The sequence below is a fragment of the Periplaneta americana genome, chromosome 2 (genome assembly GCF_040183065.1).
Source record: "Periplaneta americana isolate PAMFEO1 chromosome 2, P.americana_PAMFEO1_priV1, whole genome shotgun sequence".
Taxonomy (NCBI): domain Eukaryota; kingdom Metazoa; phylum Arthropoda; class Insecta; order Blattodea; family Blattidae; genus Periplaneta; species Periplaneta americana.
In genome coordinates, this window is record NC_091118.1 from 165,443,896 (window position 1) to 165,469,933 (window position 26,038).

The 26,038-nt window shown below is 34.1% G+C and overlaps 1 protein-coding gene across 7 annotated transcripts in view; it reads left to right on the plus strand.

Moving 5' to 3' along the window:
* LOC138694770 (uncharacterized) overlaps nucleotides 1-26,038 on the plus strand; it is a 114,237-nt gene that overhangs the window by 78,830 nt on the left and 9,369 nt on the right. For 4 of the 7 annotated variants that reach the window (XM_069818805.1, XM_069818804.1, XM_069818807.1 and 1 more), the window contains 2 exons: nucleotides 903-3,551; nucleotides 16,817-17,745. In XM_069818805.1, the coding sequence (XP_069674906.1) occupies nucleotides 903-3,551; nucleotides 16,817-17,718 (3,551 nt within the window). In that variant the 3' untranslated portion in view covers nucleotides 17,719-17,745. Of the gene's footprint in view, nucleotides 1-902; nucleotides 3,552-5,372; nucleotides 5,439-16,816; nucleotides 17,746-26,038 lie in introns of those variants that run through there. The other 3 variants (XM_069818810.1, XM_069818809.1, XM_069818808.1) reach the window with 3 other exon arrangements.

The following is a 26,038-nucleotide window of genomic DNA, read 5'->3' on the forward strand; positions in this document are numbered from 1 at the left end:
GAGGCTTTTGTGGTGGACTCTATCGGAACTAGATGTTGTGTAGCTGAATCGATAGATAGCACCAAACAGTGAATCATGATACTTACAGGAATGAGTCCTACAGGAAAAAAAGAATCATCTCTATCAAAAGAAAATAAGCAGAATAAGTCTCAGGCTGTGGTGCAAGCTTTGGACTTTCCTCTGTAAAAAAAGAAATGGAAGTAGTATTTTGTTCAAATCATCATGAGTCATGATACTTTGGCAATTATTGTGATTTAGTTTCTAACATTAATAGTTCTCTATTTCTTCCAAATTGTAATCTCATAGTAAGGTTGACTCTTCTGTCCCCCATATTTTACACCATTTTCTGAACATTCGAACTATGATGTAGACATCTTATAATTAGCTGGATACAGAAAAACTGAAAGATTGGCTATGTTCGAGTCCCTCTCCTCTTTTCTCCTCTGCATTTTCAACTGTGTGTAGTGTTCAATATGGGCTCTTAACTTTGAGATTACTGTTCTAGAAGTTCAGTTCCTAAGGTGCATAATCACCAGCGAGTACAATTTTATGTTCTTGTGTAGACCTCCTTTAAAAGCGTTCTATTTTATAATTATTAATATTATAAACCTTCTGGATTTGCAGTGATCTCCATACATTTCATTGTGTACCATTTATGACGTCATTGTCATATTCCAGAGAATGAAGAATGTACAGTGAGCATAACCGCAGTATTGCTTCTATTAAGTAAAATACTCATCATTCGTGTTTGGAATTAATTTTGAAAGATTTTTTATTGTCATGTTTCAGATATGTCACACATTTACATTAATACATAAGATGCTTTAAATAGTTTATCTCTTCTGATAATGATTTTTCACATCCTATTGTTTAATGCTCTATCATCTGTGATTTTTGACTAGATATGGGAGCTGCTAAACCATACTACCACCATGAAACGTCTGCAGATCATTTGGGAATGATGGGACATCAGACAAGTGATGAAGGCAGTTCAGGTGCAGAAAATATGGTTTCAACGCCTTGTGGTGAGGAGAAGGATGGCATGGATGGTGGTGTGTTAAAATCGCCCTCTTCGGATGATTTTAATCAAGATAATTCCATGAGTAGTCATGCATTTGGCAGCATTCGAGACTCTAATATTAGTAATAGATCTTCTTACGATGGACATATGGGAGAGGATATTATACATGAGTCAGGCCCCAGTATGAATTTATCATATGGAAATCAGTCAGATCAGGGAATTCAGGAAACAGGTATGAGTGGCTCTTACGGAAGACAGATGGGACAAGATGTGCATGATTCATCTGTGGGTGTGAATCGTTCGTACAGGAGACAAATGGATCAAGGATTGCAAGGGACAGGAAATGTAAACCATCCATTTGTCAGGCAAACAGATCAAAGAGTGCAGGACACTTCTCTTAGTGTGAATCGTGGTTATGGAAGACAGATGGATCAGGGTATGCATGAGCCACACGGTGTTAGTCATGTGTATGGGAGGCAAGTTGACCAAGGTTATCATGACTCAACTGTTAGTGCAAATCGTGGATATGGTAGGCAGATAGATCAAGGTATTCAAGAAACTGGCAGTGTAAATCGATCCTTTAGTAGGCATAGCCATGAAGGGATGTCATATAATCAGTCAGGTGGTTATGATGAACATAAAGAAGCAAATTACAGTCGATCTGATCCATCTTCAGGTGCGAGGTATTGTCACACAGAAAGTGAAAGTGGGACCAATAGGAACTTCCACGGAACATATGAGGACAGTTGGCAACAAGGTCATGGTTATCGGGGAATTTCAAGGCTTAATGATGGCACCCATGGTCATGTGAATAGTGTGCCTGATAGCAGGGGCTATCAGCAGTCTTTTAAAAGTGGTTCACTTACTGTGGAGAAACATTCCATGCCAGAGAGCAGTACTAGAGAACATCGTAGCAGTTTTCCTGACTATGGTCACAGACAACAGCATCAAGAACCTGAATCACCTACATTCCGATCTGAAGCCAGTGAGTCTGCAGCTAGTGGAAACGATAGTGGAATAGAAATCCTTCCATTACCTATGCCTACTTATTCCGCTGCAAGTAAGGAATCACTGTCTCAACAATCTACAAATCTTCATACACCTCAAATAAAGGCTTCATCATTAAAGAACTATAGGCATTCTTTTCCTTCCCAGATTCACAGCAGAGACATTGAAAGTCACTCATCTTCCAGTACAAGCGGTGAAAATACAACTGCAATGAACCGATCTCTAGCAGAAAAGTCTCTTGCTGCAGACCATTACATGAAGTCACCACAACAACCATCATATCATAACACTGATATAAAGTCTCCTTCTAGTTTTCAACAAAGTCATGAAGACTTGAAAATTACAAGTCAAATGTCAAGCTTTCCACATGGTTCCAGTGCAGGAAACTTGCAAAGAGAACATTCTTCTGGTGGCGTCATGGGCCCAACTTTCTTAGGAACTGGTAATACAAGTATTAGTCAGCACAATTTACATAGCACTAAAGGCCGTCAGAAAACTCAGCAGAATGTTGGGAGATTTGGCAGTGATGTAAATTCTAGTGTTAGTTTCAGTGTTACTCCCATAACACCTTCAACAAAATCTAAACGAGGAAGTAATAGAAGTAACAGCAGTGAACAACATTTTGAATTTGAGTCAAGTGATTCTTCTTCAGAAGCTAATAGAATAAATCCTCAACAACAGCAACAACAACCAGGGAAGCAGTTAGGAAGAAGCCAGATGTATTCAATGCAACATCAACCATACCATAGTCACCCATCACCACAACAAACTCCATCTCAAACACCACCGTCAACTGCAGCTGTAAGCATGACTCCTGCCCCAGTAACGAAAAAAGCACGTGGAAGCAAGGGTACTTCATCAGATAGATCTCCTAGTTATTCTGGTGGAGGAAGTAATGCTGAAAATGACTCTCATCGCCATGCAGACAGTAGCAATTCTGCAAGTTCCTCAAAGAATCAAACACAACAACAACAACAGCAGCAGCAACAACAACAGCAGCAGCAACAACAACAACAACAACAGCAGCAGCAGCAAGTGCCACCATCCCCACAGAATACACCTCAAGCTTCACAGCCAGCCCCAGGCTTCCCATCAAATCCACAATATACAGCTTTGGACAATAATCCAAATAAGCCCATAGATCCATACAATAATCCTGTATATGGACATCAACAATATTATCCATCACCTGGTTACTACGGGGGATTTGGAGCACCACAACAGCCACCCATTCCATTTAGTGGCAGTCCATATTATTCTGGTGAGAGTCAGTATGCTGCTGGAAGAAATCCAAATGTGGAACATCCAGTACCTACAACAAATAAACCAACTCAAGATAACCAGAAGGGAAATCAGCCACAATCAGGAACTTCCCCACAACAACAACAGCAGCAGCAGCAACAACACCAACAGCAACAACAACTCCAGCAACCACCCCAACAGCAGCAGCAGCAACAGCCACCATCATCTCAGCCGTCATCTCAAACATCAGCTTCATCAAAGCCACAACAGGCTGCTTCAGGTTAGTCCATTGTATTTTTCTCTTTTTCCCAGTTCAGTTTATTTTATATTTTGTTTTATATTTTAGTAGAATCGTAAGGTCTGGAAAATTAATGTTAAAGGAAGATTTATATTTTTAAAAGAAGAAAATTAAATGTCCTAAATAAAATAGATTCTAAAGACATCAGTCAATTTTCTCTCTGTAAAGTTACATAAATACATTATGTCTGATACTGACGAGTAGATCATTGCAATCTGAATTTCCCAACACTTTTCCTTTTGCAGAATAGACTTTTCAGTTAAAACAAGAGAAATTTCAGAAAAAAATTGTATTTTATACATCACACTTTTTCCTGATTGCCATAAATTATGTTTCATTTTTACTTACAATAAGTATTCTCTACATCAAAAAGTCCCTTTAAATTCCATAGGTACCAACATAATACAGGGATAGGCTAAATAATCTTCCTGATTATAAACATGGGTATTCCACCATGTTCTAGAACATGAGTATTCCATCATGTCCTAGAACGTGCATCATGGGTAATACTCCTACTAATTGCATCACAGATAATACTCCACACATATATGAACTACTTATTTCTGAGAAGCAATTATTGGATTTTTTTTTTCTCTCTGTGCTAATATAATATAACAATGTCTTATTAATTCAGTATTAATTACAGTTCTGTTTCACATACATTTATATTATAATGCATGTTCGTGTTATCCGAGTATATATCATTTAACTCTAGCAATATTTTTTTTATAAACGGTAGTAAAGTATTATCTTGGTTCAGAGGAAAAAAGTAAATAAATAATATGCATTCCAAACGAAATTTTACGCATAATAACTCAATATATGTCACCATTTGTAAGCACTTAGCTTAACTGCACTACTGAATCTTAATCTTCTCAAGCAAATTGCTTCTTTCTAATAACAGATGTCATATTGGATTACTCTTGAATACTTATTGTATCATGAATAATACTTCACTGATCATATTAGGTACTTTTTTTAGTAACATAATGCTTTGATTTTTACTCTCCTGTGCTAATAATGTTAAACATTAATTTTAAGGGTGCAAATAGCCATAGTAGCTGACGTGCCTTTTTTAAACCCCACTAACTAACTAAACATTAATTTTATTAATTCAGGATAAGTTATTTATAGTTCCGTTTCACATGTCTCATTTGACTTCAGCATTTAGTTTCCTATATAAACAATAGCCAATTAAAATCGTTGCTCAGTCATATGGATTAGCCTGATGTAATGATTCCAACAGAATAGACGACCTCTCTGGTCTTGCCTATGCCTTGATGATGAAACCTGTAAGTAGTTCCGAAATGTTGGAAACGTTAAGTTTCTGGACATGTTGGAATAACCAAAAATATAATTCTGATCACAGTCACTGTGAAACTTAAAAACTCATATAAGGTACTTAAGCTTAATGGAATTGAAATGTACAAAACTGGTATAGATGGAAAGAGAAACTCTCGAAGTTTTGTGTCAGTACATCACAGGAGTTTAATGTAATCCCGCCTGATAACTCGGTACACATCCAACCTATAGTTGAGTTCCTGTTAGACATGTTGTAGCATAGCATAATATTCTATTGTTGCAATAGTTGCTGTGATACTCATAGAACAAGCACGGTCTGTGGTAATGGTGGTATGTAGTCTTGAACTTTGATAAATCCCCATAGAAAAAAAAAATCATAAGGTGTCAGGTATGGTGAATGTGGAGGCTAACACAGAAGTTCATAATCATCAGTATCAGCACTGCCAATCCATCTCTTTGGTAGTCTGTCATTGAGGTGTGCCTTCTTACTTTCCTGTGAAGGTATGGGAGCGCGCCATCCTGTCAGAAGATGAGCTGTGGTAGGAGCCATTGCTGTAACATGTCTAGGTATGGAATTCCTGTGATCATTCTCTGACCGAAAAGAAGGGGCCACACACCTTCTCATGGGTTATATTGCACTGGTTACATTCACTTTAAGGGAGTCAACGCATGTGTTTAATGTAGGCATGTCGGTTTTCCATCCCCCAGATCCTGATGTTACGTCTTTTAAACTTATCCGAAAGGTGGAAGATGGTTTTGTCAATGAACACTGAAGATTCTGCTGCAAAATCGTTGGTTTTCATTAGAGTTTGCATACTTGCACAAAAGAAATGTCGGATCACATTATTGTTCTGCAGCAGTTGTAGTCAGTAGGGATGAAACCACAACCATTTGCGCAGAATCCACAATGCAATTCTGTGGAATACCAAGCTTCAGACTGCCTCTGACAGTTTATTTTTGCGGGCTGCGTATGAATCTTGCATGGACTTGCTTCACTGTTTCCTCACTTACTGACAGCCAGTTGACTTTCTCTTACAGATGCAGCTCCTTTCCTTAAATTCGGAATACCACTTAGGAATTGAATGCCCACTGGTTGGGTCTGCCGCATATTTGTTTTGGAAACTCTGTTGTGCAGAAATAAGAATCTGTAATGATGGAAATCCAGGACACAAAAAAGCTGTCATGTCTTTGATGGCAGTCATTTTCTCTCGTATCAGTTTGATGGTGAACAGTGCATACTATGGCCACTAGGCAAACCACACAAACTTTGAAAATTTCTCTTTCCATTGGTACCAGTTTTGTACACCTAAATTCCATTCAGTGTATGTTTATAATTGGGAAAATAATTTAGCCTGGCTCTGTAGCCCTGTCGAGACTCTACCACCTCTTCCTTAACCACCATTTTTTTTCTGTTGGTTTTTTCTAGTAATTCCAATTTTTATTGAGTTTTCTGAGGGAAGAAAATAAATCTTTTGTCCCTCTTTCTTATTGTCAAGAACCAGTTTTGTGTTTAACACATTACACACAGTGTAGGAAAGGTATTCGATTTCCGGATTTTTATGAAAATACACTATAAATCTGCAAGTATGTTACTGCTAGGCTACACACACATCAAAAAAGGTTTTGCACCTCTAGGGTTCTGCTAATATTGCAGAGTGTGTGTTGAATTTATGCAAGAAAATGAAAATACAAGATTTTAAATGTCATTTGGACAGAAAATTTATTCAAAGAATCCATGAACAAAAATATGCAACATAAAATTAAAATTAACTTACATCTACGTGTAAGGATTCTATGTTTTGAAAGAGCTTTTACACCCCGTCTGATGAATTTAGTACCCCATTACACTCCCTCTGGTGACATAGCAAGCACTTGTCCTTGTCATACTGTCTGTGAGATTATCAAATCATCTTGGTTTGCTCTGTCCCTAACTCTGCTAGGGTACCTGGGGTGTTTTTTCTGCAGCCTACAGCCCTTTTCTACTGGTCCCAAGAATGCTCAATAGGATTCATGTCTGGTGAGTTAAGAGGGCCACTGCATTCTAGAAATTCCAACCTCCCTGGTGTAGTCTTCAACAACACGACCTCCATAAGGTTGGGTATTATTGTCCATTGGCACACTCATCATCCCACGGACAGGCACAAGGACCATCATGCAGCTGTGGCTGATATCAGCCCAAAACATGAGCAAATCACTCCCTTCCGAACATGAGGGATTGGGTGTTGCAGACAAGTTTCCTGTCTAGGTTTTGTCCAGATATAATAATGATTATGATTAGGCACCAAGGACATGTGCACTTAGTTGGTGAAAAGAACATGGTACCAATCCTTTATAAAGTCCAACCTCGATTTCTTGTCACCAGCACCTTGCACCTCGTTGAGCTGGGATTAATGCTCTTGCATTCAAAGATGTCTTGAGCATAGGTTACAATCATGAAGGCAATTTCTTATCTTCTGTATGGAAACGCCTTCCAGTGACTTCCAGCAGCTGTCTATGTAGTTCTGTCTCTTTCTGGGGTTCCTATGAGCCATCATCAATAGATAGCAAGCTTTAACCTCTGTAGTCAACCTAGGTTCCAATCTCTTCAAATCTTTTACATGTTCGAACAATGTTTGTGTGACTTCTTCTAACTTGTTGAGTGATTTCCCTTACTCTAAGGCCTTGTTGACGAAGAACAATGATCTTGTATCTTTCAAATAGTGAAATAGGTTCATGTAACACCCTACAGAATGCCATTTGAACTGAATCTTTCAAAACTTAAAAAAATATGTAGTTTCTGTAAATTCCTGAATCTATTGCTAGTCAACAAAGTAAACAAACAAATGAAAATAATTGATCAAATGCGAAGACAATTATTAAATCATAAAAATCAGTTGTAAATTTTTTTTGTCCAATGATAAGGCCCTTGTTATTATTTGTCCTGACTCTGTGAGCTTGCTCATAGATGTCACTAGTGCCAATAAGACCACTTTGTTTGTCAGAGACTGTCCAGAGTGTACCACAAGCAGTTAACTGATATTACACTCATAATGAATGATTATGATGGAGAATTGTATGTTGCATGACTTGTACATTCATGTTTGTTTCAAAAGTTTCACCTATATTTAGTAATTATAAAACTATTTTGTGGTGCAAAACTTTTTTATGTGTATATTAGTTGTTTTCTCTATAATAAATTCAACTGAGGAGTGATTAAGAAGTTTCCACGGAAATGTGCCTCCTTTCCCCATAATACATTATTGACTACCTGTAAAATTTGCTTTTTTGTACTATCACTCGAGGATGCTTAAATATTGAAATGGAAGAGTACTAATGGAAGACTTCTCTATTTTAACTTATGGCTCAAGGCACTTTATGTAAACAACTAAGCATGGTGGAAAAATGCATGAACATGCTATTTTTAAGGCCACTTTTGTGATAAATGTACATGAAATTAATATTTATATTTGTTTCATGTCGTGTATCCTTCTGTTGCTTTACTTAGACTGATTTCTTAAGGAAACAATGCATTGTCTGATGATGATCTCTGTTCGTGTGCATGCATAAGCTTCTCTCTGGATATTTGCTGCCAATCTTTGTATGCTTGAATCAGTCTGAATGAAATTGGATAAACCTACATAATTGATATCCTTTCAGAATTTTACGTAAGTTGTAAAAATTCTGCAGGAAAAATATTACTGAATCTGGCTTTGCTTGCATTGATTTTCCTGTTACCACATTATTGTACAATAATTATAGAGTGAACTAATGTACAAACAATCTCTGACTTTAAGTCATAATACAGTGATTGTTTTAATAGCCACTAAAATGATTGCTGATGTTAAGATTCAGTTAAGTTCCAACATCTTTAAGTAAGCACTATATAGTAATCCTTATCTTCCTTCACATAATTACCTACGTTCTGCTAGCCAGATAACATCTTGTGACTTCTGTTGTGTCCTTTACGGCAGGTATTCTTAAAAGTGTGAAGTGTAATCCATCTGGAAATTAAAAGACATGAAATAAAAAAGGTGTTGCATATCCTACAGAATTTAACATGACTGCAGTTAAGAATGATTCCTTGGCTGTTTAGAGGCTGGAACGGGAATGGACACACACAAAAAAGTTTAAGAACCTCTGCATTATATCATAATGTTTTAATGCTCCAATTTGATCTATCTTAACAGATCAACAGGCACACTTCCTGAGGAAATTGTAGTATTTGTGCATTGATATATCAAATTTATTATTTCATTATTAATATAAAAAATTCAATTAATAAATGTATATACTTTTTTATTTACAATGTAGTTATAAATGTAAACAATGTTATATGAAAGTTTAGCATTACTGCATCTTAAGTTATACCAAGCAGATTATTTGACGGCACATGGTATTGACCAGCGAGGCTGAGTGCTCTTTTATGATACTCGGTGTACATGTGTGTGGGTGGGTAGTTCTCCATATAAATATCCGAAATAGAATTCAACAGTTCTTGCTGGTGTATTAGTTTTTATTTTAGTTCTATCTTGATGGCAATCTTTGTATGAATGCAAGCATGTGTGTGTGCGAGTTACAATTACCTTCCTTTTTGCTCCCCAGTATTTGGAGGTAATGTGTACAAAAGCCTCGAGAGATTCACAGCTTGCAAAGTGTTCCATACCCACATCATATTTCTTTGTGCATTACAAGAAATTTGGAGACATTATAAACCAATTCTGTGAAGATGCTTAGTAAGGCAGTCATGATTTTTTGCACCAGCATTGACTAAAGCCTTCCTGGAATCTACAGATTCTTTTCTAAAAATAAAATAGAAACATTACTTCCAAACCATGTTTATTGAAATACTACAATTATCTCTGCATTTCAATCTTGTAACAGATATCTGTTGCCAATAGCAATCCCTGCTGATCCACAAGAACATGAACAGATTATCCATCATCCATCCATCTTGAGACACAGCCATGAACACATTATTCAACATTTCTTAATATGTTTTAGTATTCCAATGAATATGAAATTTAAAAACAGAGATCAAAATATTATTTTAACATTGACTTCATCATTCATTCAAGCATATTCTGTTGGCCACTTATCTTCTAATAGCTGCAGCCATGCAGGCCCTTTCCACCAACATGAAGCTAGAAGTTTCTTTCAGAACAACCTTTGCTAGGAATGTCAATAATATTATTTAAGACTCCCTGGTATGTTTCCAACATTCCTAGTTTCTAGTTTAGAAATGGATATTCCTGCTCTTTTGCCAATTCATTCTTTCGTAAACACATGCAGTTAATACCACACCATATAACTCAACTGAACCATTAGATATCAGCTTCTTCACACTACAGTCCATTTGTGTTTAAAAATGTTGAAATTCCTTGGAAAGGAGTGGATGATCATCTAACATGGTAGCTTAACCTTATATATACCATTAATTTAGACAAATACTTTTAGCAAATGATCTTTCACATGAAATTTAACTTCTATTTTGCTTTTCCTCATCACAGGATGATCTAATTCCCATAACGCATTGATTGTTCTCTCAGTAAATAACATTGACGAAACTTCCATTGAATGATTAAATTTTATAACTTTTGTCTATTATTGTCCAGCCTAGTTATGTCTCAATTGCTGCAAGACTGCATTTCAGGTTCTTTTTGCATCAGGTTAAGAATTTGCCATAAATATCAGCTCCAAGAAGCACATCAATTACATCACCACTATCTTGAGTAAGTTCAATTCCCTCATCTTTAAACTCATGTATCCAAGCTCCTTCTCGATCGTTAGGTAGATCAGAACAAATGATCATTTAGTCAAAAGCATCAAATTTTCATGTATGCCAATTATCAAGACTACTTACATTGATCTTGTAACATTGATGCTCATATGGTTGAGAATGAGACCCACTAAATAGTCTGAAGCTCGATACTGCATCTCTTGTGAAATTTTTGTGTGTATGATATTTGTGACCCATCATCAAACAAGATTTGTACCGTTTCTTTGAAACACCTTTGATTACAGTTTTGAAAATTTTTAAAAGAACTTGATCCAGTGTTTACACTGGGTAAGTTATTTCCACAACTTCCTCCTTTTCTGCTTCAATACAAACAATATATCTTGTGCACATGAGAGGCACATGTCTACCCTCATGTAAGAAAATCTTACATTTTTTACTAATGTGGTTAAGATTTAGGCATGCAAAACAATATTTCTTATTTCCTACTACTTCATAACCTTTTCTTTTTCTTCCAGACTAAATTTACGAGCTTCTTAACAATCTTCACTCTTCATGCGATCCTTCATTAAATAAACAAGTAGGTTTAGCTGCTTTAACATTTATTGAACTAATAACCATTGGAAGATCTTTCTTACTATCATAGCATTTTTTCTTCTGTAAGTTAGAGTGAATCCTTCTACAGCCATGAATATCTTTGCCTTGCTTTTTACTTCTTTTAAAAATATCATCTCAAGTTTTCAAGCTTTTACTTTTGTGCTGACTGACATGAAGTAACTGGATTCCTCCACCAGGCTTGTAGAAGCTCCTCCAAGAGGCAGGATTCCTCTAGCAGGAAAAACATCACAATGTACATCTCAGATTTGACATCCAGTTTTTCCAGCACATGAAGTTAAGTTTCAGTGTGGTCATACATAGAATAAAGACTGGTTTTTCATAACATATAGATAAATTTAACTTTAACTATAAAAGTTCTCGACATAAACTTGAACTAACAGTGAAACTTCAATATCCTCCCATACTACACAGGGAAGAAAATGTACTTAAATCATTGAAAGTAACTTCAGAATTGTAACACACTACTCTAGAGACATGATGTGATATCCGCGAAAGTTATATAATTAATAAGTCCACTGCTGTGGAGTAATGGTTGGCATGCCTGACTATGAAACACGCAGGCCCAAGTTCAAATCCTGTTTGGGACAAGTTACTTGGTTGAGATTTTTTCCGGAGTTTTACCTCAACCCTTTAAGAGCATTGCTGGCTAACTTTCGGCACTGAACTTTCAACTCATTTCTCTGATACTATCATTTTCATTTCATTTACATGCTAGGTAACCATTACAGTTGATAAAGCATCTTAAAATAAACCAATTAAAAATTATAATTAATAGGTAACAATTCCATATAATACACAACACTCCATACTGGATATACTGGATAATTATAAAATCAACATCTTCAGCACGATTTCTGCATTGTGTACCATTCCAAATCCCTGCCTTTAGATAGGAAGCAACCATTTTTGTGCAAGGATAATTTAACATGTTTCTTAATTTCAATTATATTTAAAATGATTTAAATACGATAATATTTGCCCAGGGAGAATTCATTTTGATTCAAGGATAATTCCTTTAACATGTTTCTTAATTGCTTTTATATCCAAAATAATAATTAAAATACGATCATTTGATCCAGGGAAAATCAGTGTTTGGTGCAAGAATAAATAATATAGCATGGATTGTGTATGAAGATTTTTTTTGTGTTGGCCACATTGTGCATCATTTTTTTACGTAAATAAAATCAAATGAAGATTAACATGGCACATAAACATTATTTTAGAAAATGTAGGAAACAAATATGTAAGTAAGTACCGGTAGTAAAAAATGTGTACCTTAAACAATGATTAATACTATATTCTCTGGAGAAGTCATACTCAGCTAAATGGTCATTCTTCTTGTTCATGTAACTCAGATTTCACTTTAGTAGTTTAGCCTTAAACCAATATTCATTGGCTGCCTTCTTCTCCATTTCTGCAGCATTGTAGTCATTTTTTTTAACAAGGTTGTATCCATTATCTCTTCATCCAAACTACCTAAGGCTTCAGTTTTTTCCTCGAAGATAGTCATATTTGCTTCATTCTATTGTTGATCACCATTTGACAAAATTTCATTTTCCACTTTATTGTAGAACATGATAAACTAGTTATGAAAAACACAATGTTTCTTTAAAATTTTACTGTTCTGTCCTGGTTGCCAAATATGTTGCCTACCTGGTATCTGCAGACTTTTTTTTTTCTGAAAATAAAATGGAAACATTACTTATAAACCATGTTTATTGAACTGCTTTATTAATAGTTACATTCTAAAACATGTAACGAGGAAACAACCTCCCACTGATCCACAAGGCTGTGAACATTTTATCCAACGTCCTCTCACTTTCAGACACAGCCATGAACAGATTAGTCAATAATAATCAATAACCAATATGAACATAGAAACAGATTGTTTAGGTAAATCAGGAATTCTAAATCTTGCAAGAATATGGTCATCTAGAATTATGACTTTGGGCTGTTAAATTGTGATGATAGTTAAAACTAAATTTATTTTCATAATCCACATTAGGGACTCGTATAAAAATGTGTTTTGATTTTATTTTGACTTCAATTCCTTTCTTTGGTAAAATATCAGCTGTCCCTACAGTGGGTTGGCATCCATTGGAAAACCATGTTTTTGTTTAGAATTTGTTGGATGTTTTCCCCACTCCTCCCTCTCCTGCGTTTTAAGGAATGTAATTGAACTTACGATCTGGATCGCATCTTTAGATTCTGATAAGAAAACTATGTTTTTCCTTTTATATAACCAAACCAATACATTTTGAAATGATGTCTAAGTATTTTCAACCTCATTGTCGAAATTTATTGCATATTTTCCAACTATGTTCGTGAAAAGAAAAGAACTGACTAGTTGCACCTGTTCCTGCTCCTTCTTCATAGTCCAGTAACAGTGTAGTTCTTTCAACTTCACCGCATAGTCTCCATCTAGCTAAATAGATTTCAGGAGAAGAGCCAAGTGTTTTGTTATTGTCATACTTCACATTTATTATAAATCATCCTTTACCTTCATAGAAACTTAAAATAGTATAATGCAAAACATCTTTCGATAAGTTATCAAACAATCAGTCAGTTTAGGCTTGTTATGTCGATCTCCTGGAGATTTGAGTAATTGAGTACTAAGTACTATGTCTTGCCTTCTTGCAAATTCTCCTAACACCACGAATATTGACACCACATACCTGACCAATCAAATCCTGACTCTTGGAAAAATCGAGAGTTGGCACATTTTTCTGTAGGTGATAAATTCTAATAAAAAAATCTGTACAGTATAAATTATTCCTCTATCTTGTTTATGAATAACTTTTATTTTTGTTAATACAGAGCCATTTCTATGATTGTACTTCGTTGATGAACACTTTAAAACATCACATAAACTCGCAAAATACTGATAGACAAACGAAACTGAAAGGGAACTGTTTATGATATGGCCAAACTGTTTAAGAACATGACACAAAATCAGACTAAGCAAACACATTCCCATCTTAGAGGAAAAAAAAATTATAAAGGTTATGAAATGTGGTTCAAAGGGGCTCCTCCATTGTCAGAAACTATAATAATAGAAATAAGAGCCTCGAAATGCCGGGTCCAATAAATACAACTGTTTTAAAAAGTATTTGAAGCATTTATTACTTTGTGGGCGGAAGTATAAAAAAAATAACTTGTCCATAGTGGTAGCAACAGAGCTGTATGAAACAGTTTTCGTCACTCACTTCCATGTGCCATCAAATACTGCATCTTGTATACACATTGCTATAGAATATTTTGTTATTGTTATGAATATGATTGCATCCTTCAGTTTTGTTTCTTTTATATTATTTTAGTTTAAACAGAAAATTGAAATTGTCGTCTGTACTATTTTTAAAAAGCTATTCATCTACAAGAGGTACTCTCAGAATTTTTCAAGCATCCTGTTCACGACTTATACATACAATAATTTATTCGTAATATGATAAATATATAGTAATAATACGAAAGTTCGCATCATAAAAGTTTTCCTACTTACTTGTAAACATAACAAGTGAAATTATATAAATATTTTCAATAGTTTTTGCGAAAATGTTTCGTATTTTATTATATTTATATAAACTTAATTTATTTATATATTATTTATATTGTGCTGCAGGAGAATTAATAATGTGAAAACATCTTTCAGGTGCCCTCTCATATAATGCAGATTGGTACATAACAGTATTAAATTTAATTAAATTATTCCATTGTGAAATTAAGAATATCTTGAAGTTTTCTTTATACAAGGTGTAAAATATGCTAATTCTCTCTGATATAAGTACTGAAGACGAACTAATGACTTAAAACAATATATTTTGTTGCTTGTTTATATAATATGTTTTACTGTCAAGAAGATATATTAATGGCATTTTTATGCAAAGGAATCTTGACATTGCTTGAAGATGATGAAATATGTTGGGGGTTACCTTAAGGGACATTCCTTCATCATATAGAAAGTATCATAATCTGGATATGTATAATATCCCATAGGTTGAATTGAATAAACAGCCATTGAATATCTTTTCAATTGCCAGACTTCAACATCTTTCAGTAGAAAATCTATGAGACAACGCTGCACTTAACATGACCCATCTAACAATAAATTAGAACTAAAGTGAACATTGGTTGAACTCTAAAGTGAACTTTTTTTTTTTTTTAAGAAACTGCAGTAAAAGAAAAGAGTATCGATTTTTTATACCTTGTATAATAGAAACACCAAACAAACCAGTGCAGAATTTGATTCGTAGATCAGCTAATATTAATGGTTTATTTGCTTTATTATTATACCGGGCTTTCATTTCAAAACTTCCCAATCTAAATAACTATTTATTTCAATTAAATGTATTGAATTTAAACAAAAATACGTCAATTTAGATATTGAGGAGGTAGTTTAAAACCAGTATCAATTGCATTTTAGATTTCATCCCTTCTCATCCCCACCTCTCCTTTGAAATTTCAAATGGCACCCATATGTTATGATTCATAAATTTGAAAGAATTTTCTATTCAGTAATTGAATCGACTTTTTCAAAAAGGACACATGTTACAAATTTAATGTTTTGAGATATTCAAGAAAAACATAATAGCAGGTAGGAAATTTAAAATTGGAACTCGATAATCTTGTTACATGAAGTTAGCTACAAATGTGACTGATATATGTATAATTTACTCATATTATTAGTCCATAGGCCATCCATTAAGTTACAGTTTCCATGAAAAAACAGATTTTGACAAAAATGTAACATATGCTCTTTTTGCAAAAGCCGATTCAATTGTTTATACTTCTCATTCATTTGTTCTCACATCTTTTGTTTTCTATTATTTCCTGGCAACCTGTATTGTTATTGTCAGTTGGTTGTAGAATGAAAACACAGTTTGTTTTGGATAATGTCCTAAATTTAATTAATTGAATTTACTAAATTACATGTTCGAAATGTGGTTCATTGTTGGCTAGACAGTAATACAACCTACTTCGGAACTCCTCTTCGTAGTATTGCCATAGTTTCAAAACCATACCTAAGTATTGTAAATCCAAACTCGACTTTTATTATCTTTTGTCCTGTTTTATAGTTTTAAAGAATCAGTGTATAATACACAATCATAATATTCATTAATATTAGTTTGTGTTACTACCTGAAATAACTTGTAATCAACAATAGTCTTTGTAGTTTTATTCTCTTCAGCTGTAATCCCAATAACAACAAACCAAGTTGCCAGACGACAGTAGAGAACAAATGAATGAGATGTATAAACTGTTGAATACTCTTTAAAATTTAAGTATCATAATATTGAGGTACCATTTGAAATTTCAAAGAAGAGGTGGGGGAGACGTGAGGAGGTGAAACTTAAAAATGAAATTAACACTGGTTTTAAACTTCTCCCTCAATTAATTATAATTGAAATACATAGTTATTTAGACTGGGAAATATCGGAATGAAAGGCCTGTATTTATTCTCGTACCTAGACAGCCCTCTGCTTTATGATTTCTTTATCTATTAACGTTTTAAGTTTTGTATTATTCAAGTTGAAACGTACACTGAAAATTATGACTGTTGAAACTTGTATGAGGCTGCAGTCATTATGTGCACTGCACAGTCTCTGGGTGTTTGCAGGGATGGGCCCCCAGAAGAAGGATCAGTCAAGTCAGCTAGGCAACACAACCGCAGCAACAGATTCATCAAACAAAGCTGCTGCCACTGTAACAAACCCACCTACACCCAATACTGCAAGAGACATGGCAAGTCCTAGCAGTGTTAGTGGTGGATCTCGTAGTGGTAACAACAGTGCTCGCTCTACTCCGGCCACTGTTGCCAACACAAATGTTTCACAGGAGCCTAATTCACCACAGCTTCATTATAATACCCCAACAACATCATCTAGTTCAACACCACTAGAAACAAGATCGCCTGTCCAATACAATTCATCTATGACCACGAATTCAGCACCACTGGACGCTAAATCACCACTTCAGTACAACTCAAGCACTGCAGGTGGAAGCTCTTCATCGTCGTCATCGTCATCTCTTCAGTACAATAGTAATACGACTTCATCTAATTTCACTGCCAGCACAGCAAGCACACCTCAGAGTGGCATAATACCACCCCCACCACATCAGAGTCCTTATGAGTCAATGATGCTTGGAGGTTATCCTACTGGTGCTACTGGAACTGGTTATGCACCACCTCCTCCCCCGCCACCTGGGATGAGTTACGGAAGTTACACTAACCCCAGTAATCAGTATGAAGCAGATTATGCTAGGGCATCAATGTACAGTGCATTCCATAGACCAGACCCTCATCCACATCCTCATCCATTTGCACCTGGTCACCCTCCAGGTTTCCTTCCACCACCTCAGGGTGCTAATTATTACCCCCAGAACATGTATGCAGCAACTCCCTATGGCACTCCTGACCCTGCATCATATTACAGTAATCCTTTCCTTAATGCTATGCACCAACACTCATATCCCACTCTGCCCGGATCAACGCAGAATCCTGGGTCTCACCCTCAGTGAACATTAATCCACAGTTCATCACAGCAGGTGAGCCCTTCAGTCTACGCTTTTCAGCAGGTGAAGAAGGCTGTAATTTAAATAAAATTTAAGCTTATCTAGAGGTGTGTGAGTGATATAATTTATTTTGTTTTTATTTGAATCTGTGACGGGTATATTTTAGTGGGCTATGACGTGGAACCTTTCTCTCCTCCTCCATTTCATTGTGCTGACTGGGTGTTATTTATCTTGAGTGCGCCTTTATCTGTAAATTATTTTACATTGCCAGAAAACAGATTATGGAGGAAACCTACATTATTTTTGGTATGTAGCATTTTTCCTTTGTATTTAAACGTAGCATTAATTTATTTCAGTTACACGTTGCTGGTATTACTGGTATGATAACTAAGTCAATTCTATGTTATGTTTTAACTGTATGAACTATGTGCAATATTAATTTCAGAGTATTACAGAATAATATAAATTTCAAATTAATTTTTAAGTATTTTAAAATTCTAGTTAATTGTTGAACATAATATGTTAGTAATTTCTACTTAATATCTGCGTTCTGAATTACAAAAAATTAATTTTCGGTTTGTAACAAAGCAAAATATAGTGTTAGATGCCAACTGAAACCTCACACATCTCTAAAACCTGCAGAGTATTACTTCACTCCCTTATTAAAGTGAGATTTCACTTCAAACATGTTTCTTCTTAAATTCGGAATATTGAAGAACTTGTTTCAGTGAAAGTTTACATGTATTGAAGTCATGCCACTCCTTAAAACTTGTAGCTGTGAATTCTTCCTAGAGTTAAACCATGATATTGCTTTTGGAGATTCCTTTTCCATTAATCACAATGATAATGGTAAAATATATATTGATCTCAATAAAGGTAGGTTACTGGAATGATAAGGCATAATTGAGTATAAAATGTTGAAACTATTGCTGTTAAGAATTCATAATTTCCAGCCATTTACTGTATTGATTTAAATTCTTTACATTGCTGCCTTACAATAATGTAAAATGCTGAGTAAGTACTTAGGCTGTTTTCCAAAGTTTTATTTTAAAATCCGATTGCATGGTAAATATATAAACTATGTATGTGTTTCTCTCTGTTAAGGAATGCTGTGGTCTCTTTCTGCCTTTATATAAAAAACTGTATTTTCTATTAATTTAGTTTGATCAAAATTGTAACTTAAAATTGGTGTCATTGCTATTTCAAGCCAGATCTATGTTGTCTTATCAAGCTTTTTATTTCTTACACAGTAAGTGAAAATGACTTTTTATTATGATAAATGTGGCTTTCTTTTTCTTTCTCTTTCTCTGTTAATACATTCATGATCTTTCCAGTTACATTTAGATATAACAGATCAACCACACGTGACCATACATATTATCTTTCGTTCTTTACTTTCCATCATTTCACATTTCCGGTGCCAAAGTATTGCCATTAGGTTTAAATTATTATATACATTTCAGTGCTTTAGTTTGAAAAAGACTGCAATTACTGTTTTATTCAAGATTTTCTATTTGTGTGTTATTTTCTGAAATTGCTTTAATTTCAATTTATTAAGATTTTTTTTTTTAATTCTCTGCTGTATAATTTAAAATGTTTTAAATATTTCAAACAAAATAGCCTTAACGGTGCTTATATACAAGTTTTCCTTATCCAATCATGTAAAACTCGATATGGTTGTGTGTGTGTATATATATATATATATATATATATATATATATATATATATATATATATATATTCATATGGGACATTTAAAGAGAATACCAGTATCTGTTTCTTCAGTACAGTATTTCAAAATTTCTTATTCTTTGTTGTTATGACATTATCCCCCTGCGAACTATCTTGACATTTCTCGGCACAGTTGAATGTGCCAGTGAAGTGCTCATTCGGAATTACCACTTTAAAAATTAAACTCTCTATAGATACCAACTCACCAAGTTAGCAACCCTGACCATTGTTGTTGTTAATATGCTTGCTAGCTGCTCTTTTTTTTATATAACAGTTATACTCAGTTCAAATCTACAATTCTTGTCATTATTATTATTATTATTATTATTATTATTATTATTATTATTATTATTATTTCCGGAATCTAGTATTTCATCTAATAGGTTTCAGTTAATATTTGAAATAATAATAAGAGGAGGAATCAATGTAATTCCTGTAATTTCAGTGTCGATTTGTGCTGTAATAAAAAATTCTTTAAAGAAATCTCAGAATGGTGCCAAAGGGTAACTTTACCTTAGAAATTGCAAAGTATAAGACTTTTTCCCATATCTGTAGTCTAGAGAAGAAATATTGGCAGATCATATGTAATATATTTTTAGATGCATTATCTCCTCGATGTAGCCATAATTGACAGGTTGGGTTCTTGCTGTGTCCGAAAATCAATATGCCGACTATTCTTGCAGATAAAGTAGTTCTAGTTAGTTTCAGTATTTTATACATATTCAGTGTGGAAAGTATTTACTAAATGAGAGAGAAAGCATTGTTTATTCAGACGCATGGTTGGACTTTTTTCATTGCTGATAGAGTATACAAAAATCTTACAACATTTCGAAGGTTAGATCTATCTTCATCTTCAGATGAACAAAAGGGTGAGAAAACTTGATGAGGTCGTTACAAGTGGCTAAATCCACTTTGCTGACTGGTAACTGCCAGAAAGGAACAGAATGTTATATATAAGTAAAATGACAAAAAATATGTGGGATGATTTCAGAACAATAATATACAAAGAAACCAAAATATGAGGTAAAACAGAAGAAATGTGAAGAATAGAATAAACCAATATAACAGAAGAAAAACGAATGTGGAAATAAATGAATCACTTCTTCTTCCTGATCAAGGATTGGGTATTCAACTTTCCCCATTCTGAAGCAGACATGTCATTGAACATGCCACCTCTTTGCTGGTCTTCCAACACATCTTTTTCCTTGGAGTTTGTGCCTGTATGCAATAAGTAAAAGTCTATTGTCAGGCGTCCTGTCTACGTTATTTCCATTTTTGTCTATATTCTTCAATTTGCATTATAATATCGTGATTTAGTTTATTTCTTATTGTGTCATTTGTTATATGGTCTGGTCACTTAGTAGCAGTCATGAAAATCTCATTTGGGCTGCCTTGATCCTTCTCTCTTCTGCTTTTGCCAGGGTCGAAGTTTCACTGTTGTATATCAATGTGGGTTTGCTAATTATATTGTGGATTCGTAGCTGTACCTGTTTCCTCATAAATTTTCCAAGATTTCTTCTTATCATTCAATTTATCCTATTATAATTTCCGATTGGTGTGTAATTTCTTCTCTACGTGCACAATTTACCAACTTCCTAGATATTTAAAACTTCTAACCTGCTCAATTATCTGATTGTTTAGCACTATTTTCATCCTCATTTCGTTTTCTTGGGAAGCCATAACTTTAGTTTTGCTGATGAGTTTTTTATGTCATGTTGATGAATCACTTTTTAAGTGAAAAAAAGTATAAAAATACTCGGACATTTCTTTCACCTATTACGTTTCATTCTATACACTTCCACTGTTGACATATTTTCTATTTTGTTTAACCTTTCAGTTCTTTCTTCCCCCCTCTCCATATACAGGATGACTCATGAGTGTAATGTGGAAGTCAAAACAACACTAAAACACTCTATAACACTTTTTGCGATAGTACCTTATTTCAGAGTTATGCAGAAAAAAAAAAATATATATATATATAAAATAAACTGAAAGTAATTTCTTCCAAAGAGTTTACAGTGCTCATAATTGCTCGAACTGATTTCCTGAATTTGTAGGCAGAGATGTCCTTGTTGTCTTAGGCATCTTGTAATGTCACTGAACCTGTTCATCTCATTCTGAATAGTTTCACAGCCACATTCATTTCGTAATTGCAGTTCTGGTCTGTCCGGAATACCAGTGGCATACACTAGAGACTTCAGTCAATACCACTGGTAGACGTCTTTGGTGTTCATATCTGGTGATCTGGCTGGCCAACGAATTGATCCTCCATGACCTATCCATTTCACTACATCATAACTAATTCTTTGTATTAAAAATATTTCTAAATCTATGTCATGTAAGAATATCTTTAATACACAGAATTAGTATTTTGTAGTCAGAATTTTTAATGTATAGATTTTACTCTGTTGTATCCATTAACTCTGATTGCTACCTAAATGTCGTTGTTTCAATATAGTCCATACTGATTATACAAATTGTACACTTTCATTAATTTTGTAATTGTATTCATATATGTATTCAATCTTTTTCTTTAAGTTAATACTTATACATGTATTTTCCTGTGTCTTCCTTCAACTAGGTTCAGTGGAAGAGAAGGCCTGATGGCCTTAACTCTTCCAGGGAAAATAAATTTATTACTAGGTACTACTACGAGAAAAGCACTTTCGGAAAAAATGTTATTAGACATTTTAATCTTGCTTTTGCTTCTATATTACATTCATCCAATATTTACATGTGCTTATGAATCACCCTGTATATTGGTTTGGTGCCACTTTTACTTACAATTCTCTGAATCCTGCTTACAGTCATCAGTCAGCCACTCCTCATCTGAAGCCATGAGTAACATAGTGAGTTTTTTTTTTTTTTTACAGGGAAGAAGTCCAAGCTATATCTCTTTTGAATATGAGGAGTTGAAGTTGTTTCGGGTGCAAGCTTACAAGGATACTTTAGAGCAGTGGTTCCCAAACTGGGGGTCGTGTTAAGAGCTGAGGGGATCATGAAGTGATTTCCAAAATAAAATAAAAAATGCCTTATTAACAAACACGTATGTGTGTGTTGTATACATAAACTACATTTAACACAAAAATAAAAAAAGTTTCAGTAGTTAACACTGAAAGTAAAAAAATAATTGTATTAATGCGAAAAAAATGTGCCTGTTCTTCAGTAAGTAGCTCTCAAACTTGTACTCTGTTTTCGATACACACATAGTGTTATCACTTTCAAGTTCAACGAGATTTCTCATCTTTGTTTTGGTGACAATCATAGACGAGAAGCTTATTTTGCATAAATATGAGATTGCAATTTTTTTTTTTTTAATTTCAGCCAGTTGAACACAAATATCTAAAAGTGGATATAGTATGTATCTGTGGCTGTAGTATTGTTCTTTAATTCACTGGAAGGCTTCACATTTCTTTTTGTGAAGTTTCTTCATAAATCATTTAATTTTATCATTGGCTGTTCTTATGTTAACATTTTGGCCTTGCAAACTACTGTTGGAGTGTTAAGTGTTCGAAAATATCAGCAAAGTAGGCTACTAGAAATGATGTTCATGTAATATTTCGTGTCATTGTTGCATTATGTTCTTCTATTTTAGTCACTCTTTGGATGGTATCCACTAATTTTGAGTAAAATCGTTGTTTTTAGATTTTACAGAGATTTATATTTTTTGATTGGGATTAAGTATCCTATCAGTTCACTAGTGGGGGTCGCATACAGAAGTCTCGCCCAAAAGTGGCCGCACTTCTAAAAAGTTTGAGAACCAATGCTTTAGAGTATAAGGAAGGGTAAAACATGTGGTTGAGGCAGTGGAGCTGGACTATAGTTAAGAAACAGTATGCTAGCTAGTGATGATCAGAGTGGTTATGTTCCGAGATTTTACCGTGGAATCAATAGAGAAAGGTATAGACTGCTGTCACACTGGTTCCGATCCCAGGCGGCATACTTCTATGGCACAAGAATAAAAAGTTGACCCCACAGTATGACGAATGTCTTATTTCCGATGGAGAATATGTTGAAAAATAGGTCAATAATATCTGTATCTGTTCCAATAAATCTTTCCAAAAAAATTGTGTTTTCTTTCTGTAAACAGCCCCAAGGTAACTTACTTTCTGGTGGGGAGCCTCGTAATTGCACTCGAGTGGCCAAAATTTGTATAAGCACTTGTTTTGACTTTATTAACATGATGGAAGAAACAAATTAACTTTTTTGTCTCCCCCATCCCCCATGAGTATGTTTGCTTGTAAGACATCTAATTTTAAATATAATTTGAGTTTTTGTTGTGGTGCATATTTTCTCTTACTAAAATGTTCCTTTTTATAGTCTTATTTCTGTATTGCCTTTCCAACTTCAAAATATATCATTGTCTCATCAGCTGTGGATAGCTTATGTAATTTACAGATGATGATAGACAAAGATTTTACTTTGAGGTGATATGCTGCGAGAAGGAAAATATAATTTGAAATTATATTTGATATATGTTGGAAAACAGCCTAATTTTTAAATACATTTATACAAATCATGTCGAAATGTTTCACATATATTTTAATTTTAAGAGCCAACATGATCCTTTCAATCTAGTATAAGTAATATTTTGCTACAGTTATGTATTTCGTAAGTTTTCGGATGATAATTTGAAACAGTGATAGATTCATTTGAAATGGGAGCATTATGCCAGTTTGTGCTGTTAAGCATTATTTGTATGTTCAGTATATACACTTTATACTATTTAATGTCAGTTTAAGTGGTTAATAGTTGTGAACAGTTCTAGGCAAGGAGCCTAACGGTGACGTAACAATGAACTTCCACTAATGTATGGTGATTGTTGAGGCCGTTGTACATAAGAAGTGTATTATTAAAGTAAGACTTGCAGTACATTTAGAATATTCTTGAGATGCACTTTTGCTGCAAGGGTTATGTAGAAATATATTACCGAAATCCATGTTTTCAAGCTGCTGTGGTTTAAAGTAATAAGTTAATGTAATGTGTGTTTAGCATGTAATGCAAGTGCACTGAAAAGTGTGGCTTGACCTCAGCCAGAGAGAAAATTCTTTGTGGAAACTGAAGAAATGAAATCAGAGGATTTGCACTTTATGGTAACCGGTGTGAGCATGTGTAGTGCGATTTGGAGACATGATCTGAATACAGTTGAAACTGTGGTTTTGTGGTTTTGCCAAGAAAGAGAAGTTCGTTCCAAGAGAATGAAATGTCAGCCAGTACGAAAAATGAGAGGAAAGCATGTAAAATAGTACAAACAATTCCATGTAATCATTATTAATTTAGTGTGTAATAGAATAATTCTACTCTTGTCATATAAATGTACAAATTCGTGTTCGAAAGGATTTTTTATGTTACAGTGTAAGATTTGGTCTGAAAGTGTAGACATCTGAAGAATTGTTGCAAATTAACTTCACGAGATTATTAGCTATAATTTTACAGTAGTAATTTATAATCGTGTTGAAGTGGATTGATTTGTCGAATTTGTTTGGTTGTTTCTATATAGAAATAACAACATACACTTTGAAAGTCACTTATGGGTGTTTATGAGAGAATAATAAATTTGAACCTACAAAAGCCTGCAGCCAATATGTAATAATAATAATAATAATAATACATTTATCAAATTTCTATAAAGCTTTAAAATATACATATACATATATCCTTCTTACATAATATTAGTGAAAGATTAACCAAATTTTGTGTATAATACATAAATATTGATTTATTCTGGATAATTACCATTATAATAAAAGCATTCAGTGACAAATTAAATATTAATATTTCTTTTTGTCGACTGTTAGTAACTACACAACTGGCTTCATATAAGTGAATAATGAACAGTTAAGTACCCACCATTAGTTAAAAAAAACTTATTCTTCATACATTCTTTTACCTGTCATATGATATCATTTGATGTTACTGGATGTTGGTACGAATGCATTATACCATATGAATTATACATCAACTTTCAGATTTTTTTTTACACTCTGGGGTAACATTTGAAATTTTTATTTTTGTTTCTTTAAACTTGATAATATAGTTATGTGATAACAGTTTAATAGGAAACAGAGATTAATCAAAGTTATTCATCTGTTGTACTGTATTCAAAAGAATAAATGTCGATACTAATTGTTCAGAAATCTATAAAGTGCAATCTGCGATCTAATTATATTTAAATATTTTATTGTTAAATTTCTGATTTTCAGCAATAATCCTAATAAAAAAAATAGGCTACTGAATTTTTCATTGATACTAGAGTGCACTGCGTTTCACTGAGTTGTGATCTCTTTCTGTTTGATACATGTTAACACACACTGTATATTTCTTAAATGTAAAGAAGTGAGCTCCTGTTAGTTCATATAGGTTTGAGTTACATTGTACCTTTTCAGTTGAGTTCTCTCCACTATTTTTTTTTACATCTCTTCATCCATTCTGGTATAGAGAGAATTCCCCTGACTTCTCCATAGCTATATTCCCCTCATTGTAATAGTGAAACTTTATCATATTAAAAGCAAGCAATGGTATAGCTCAGTGACAGAGCATTCGACTGCAGATCACGAGGTCCCAGGTTTAAACCTGAGTGCCCCCTATTCCTCCT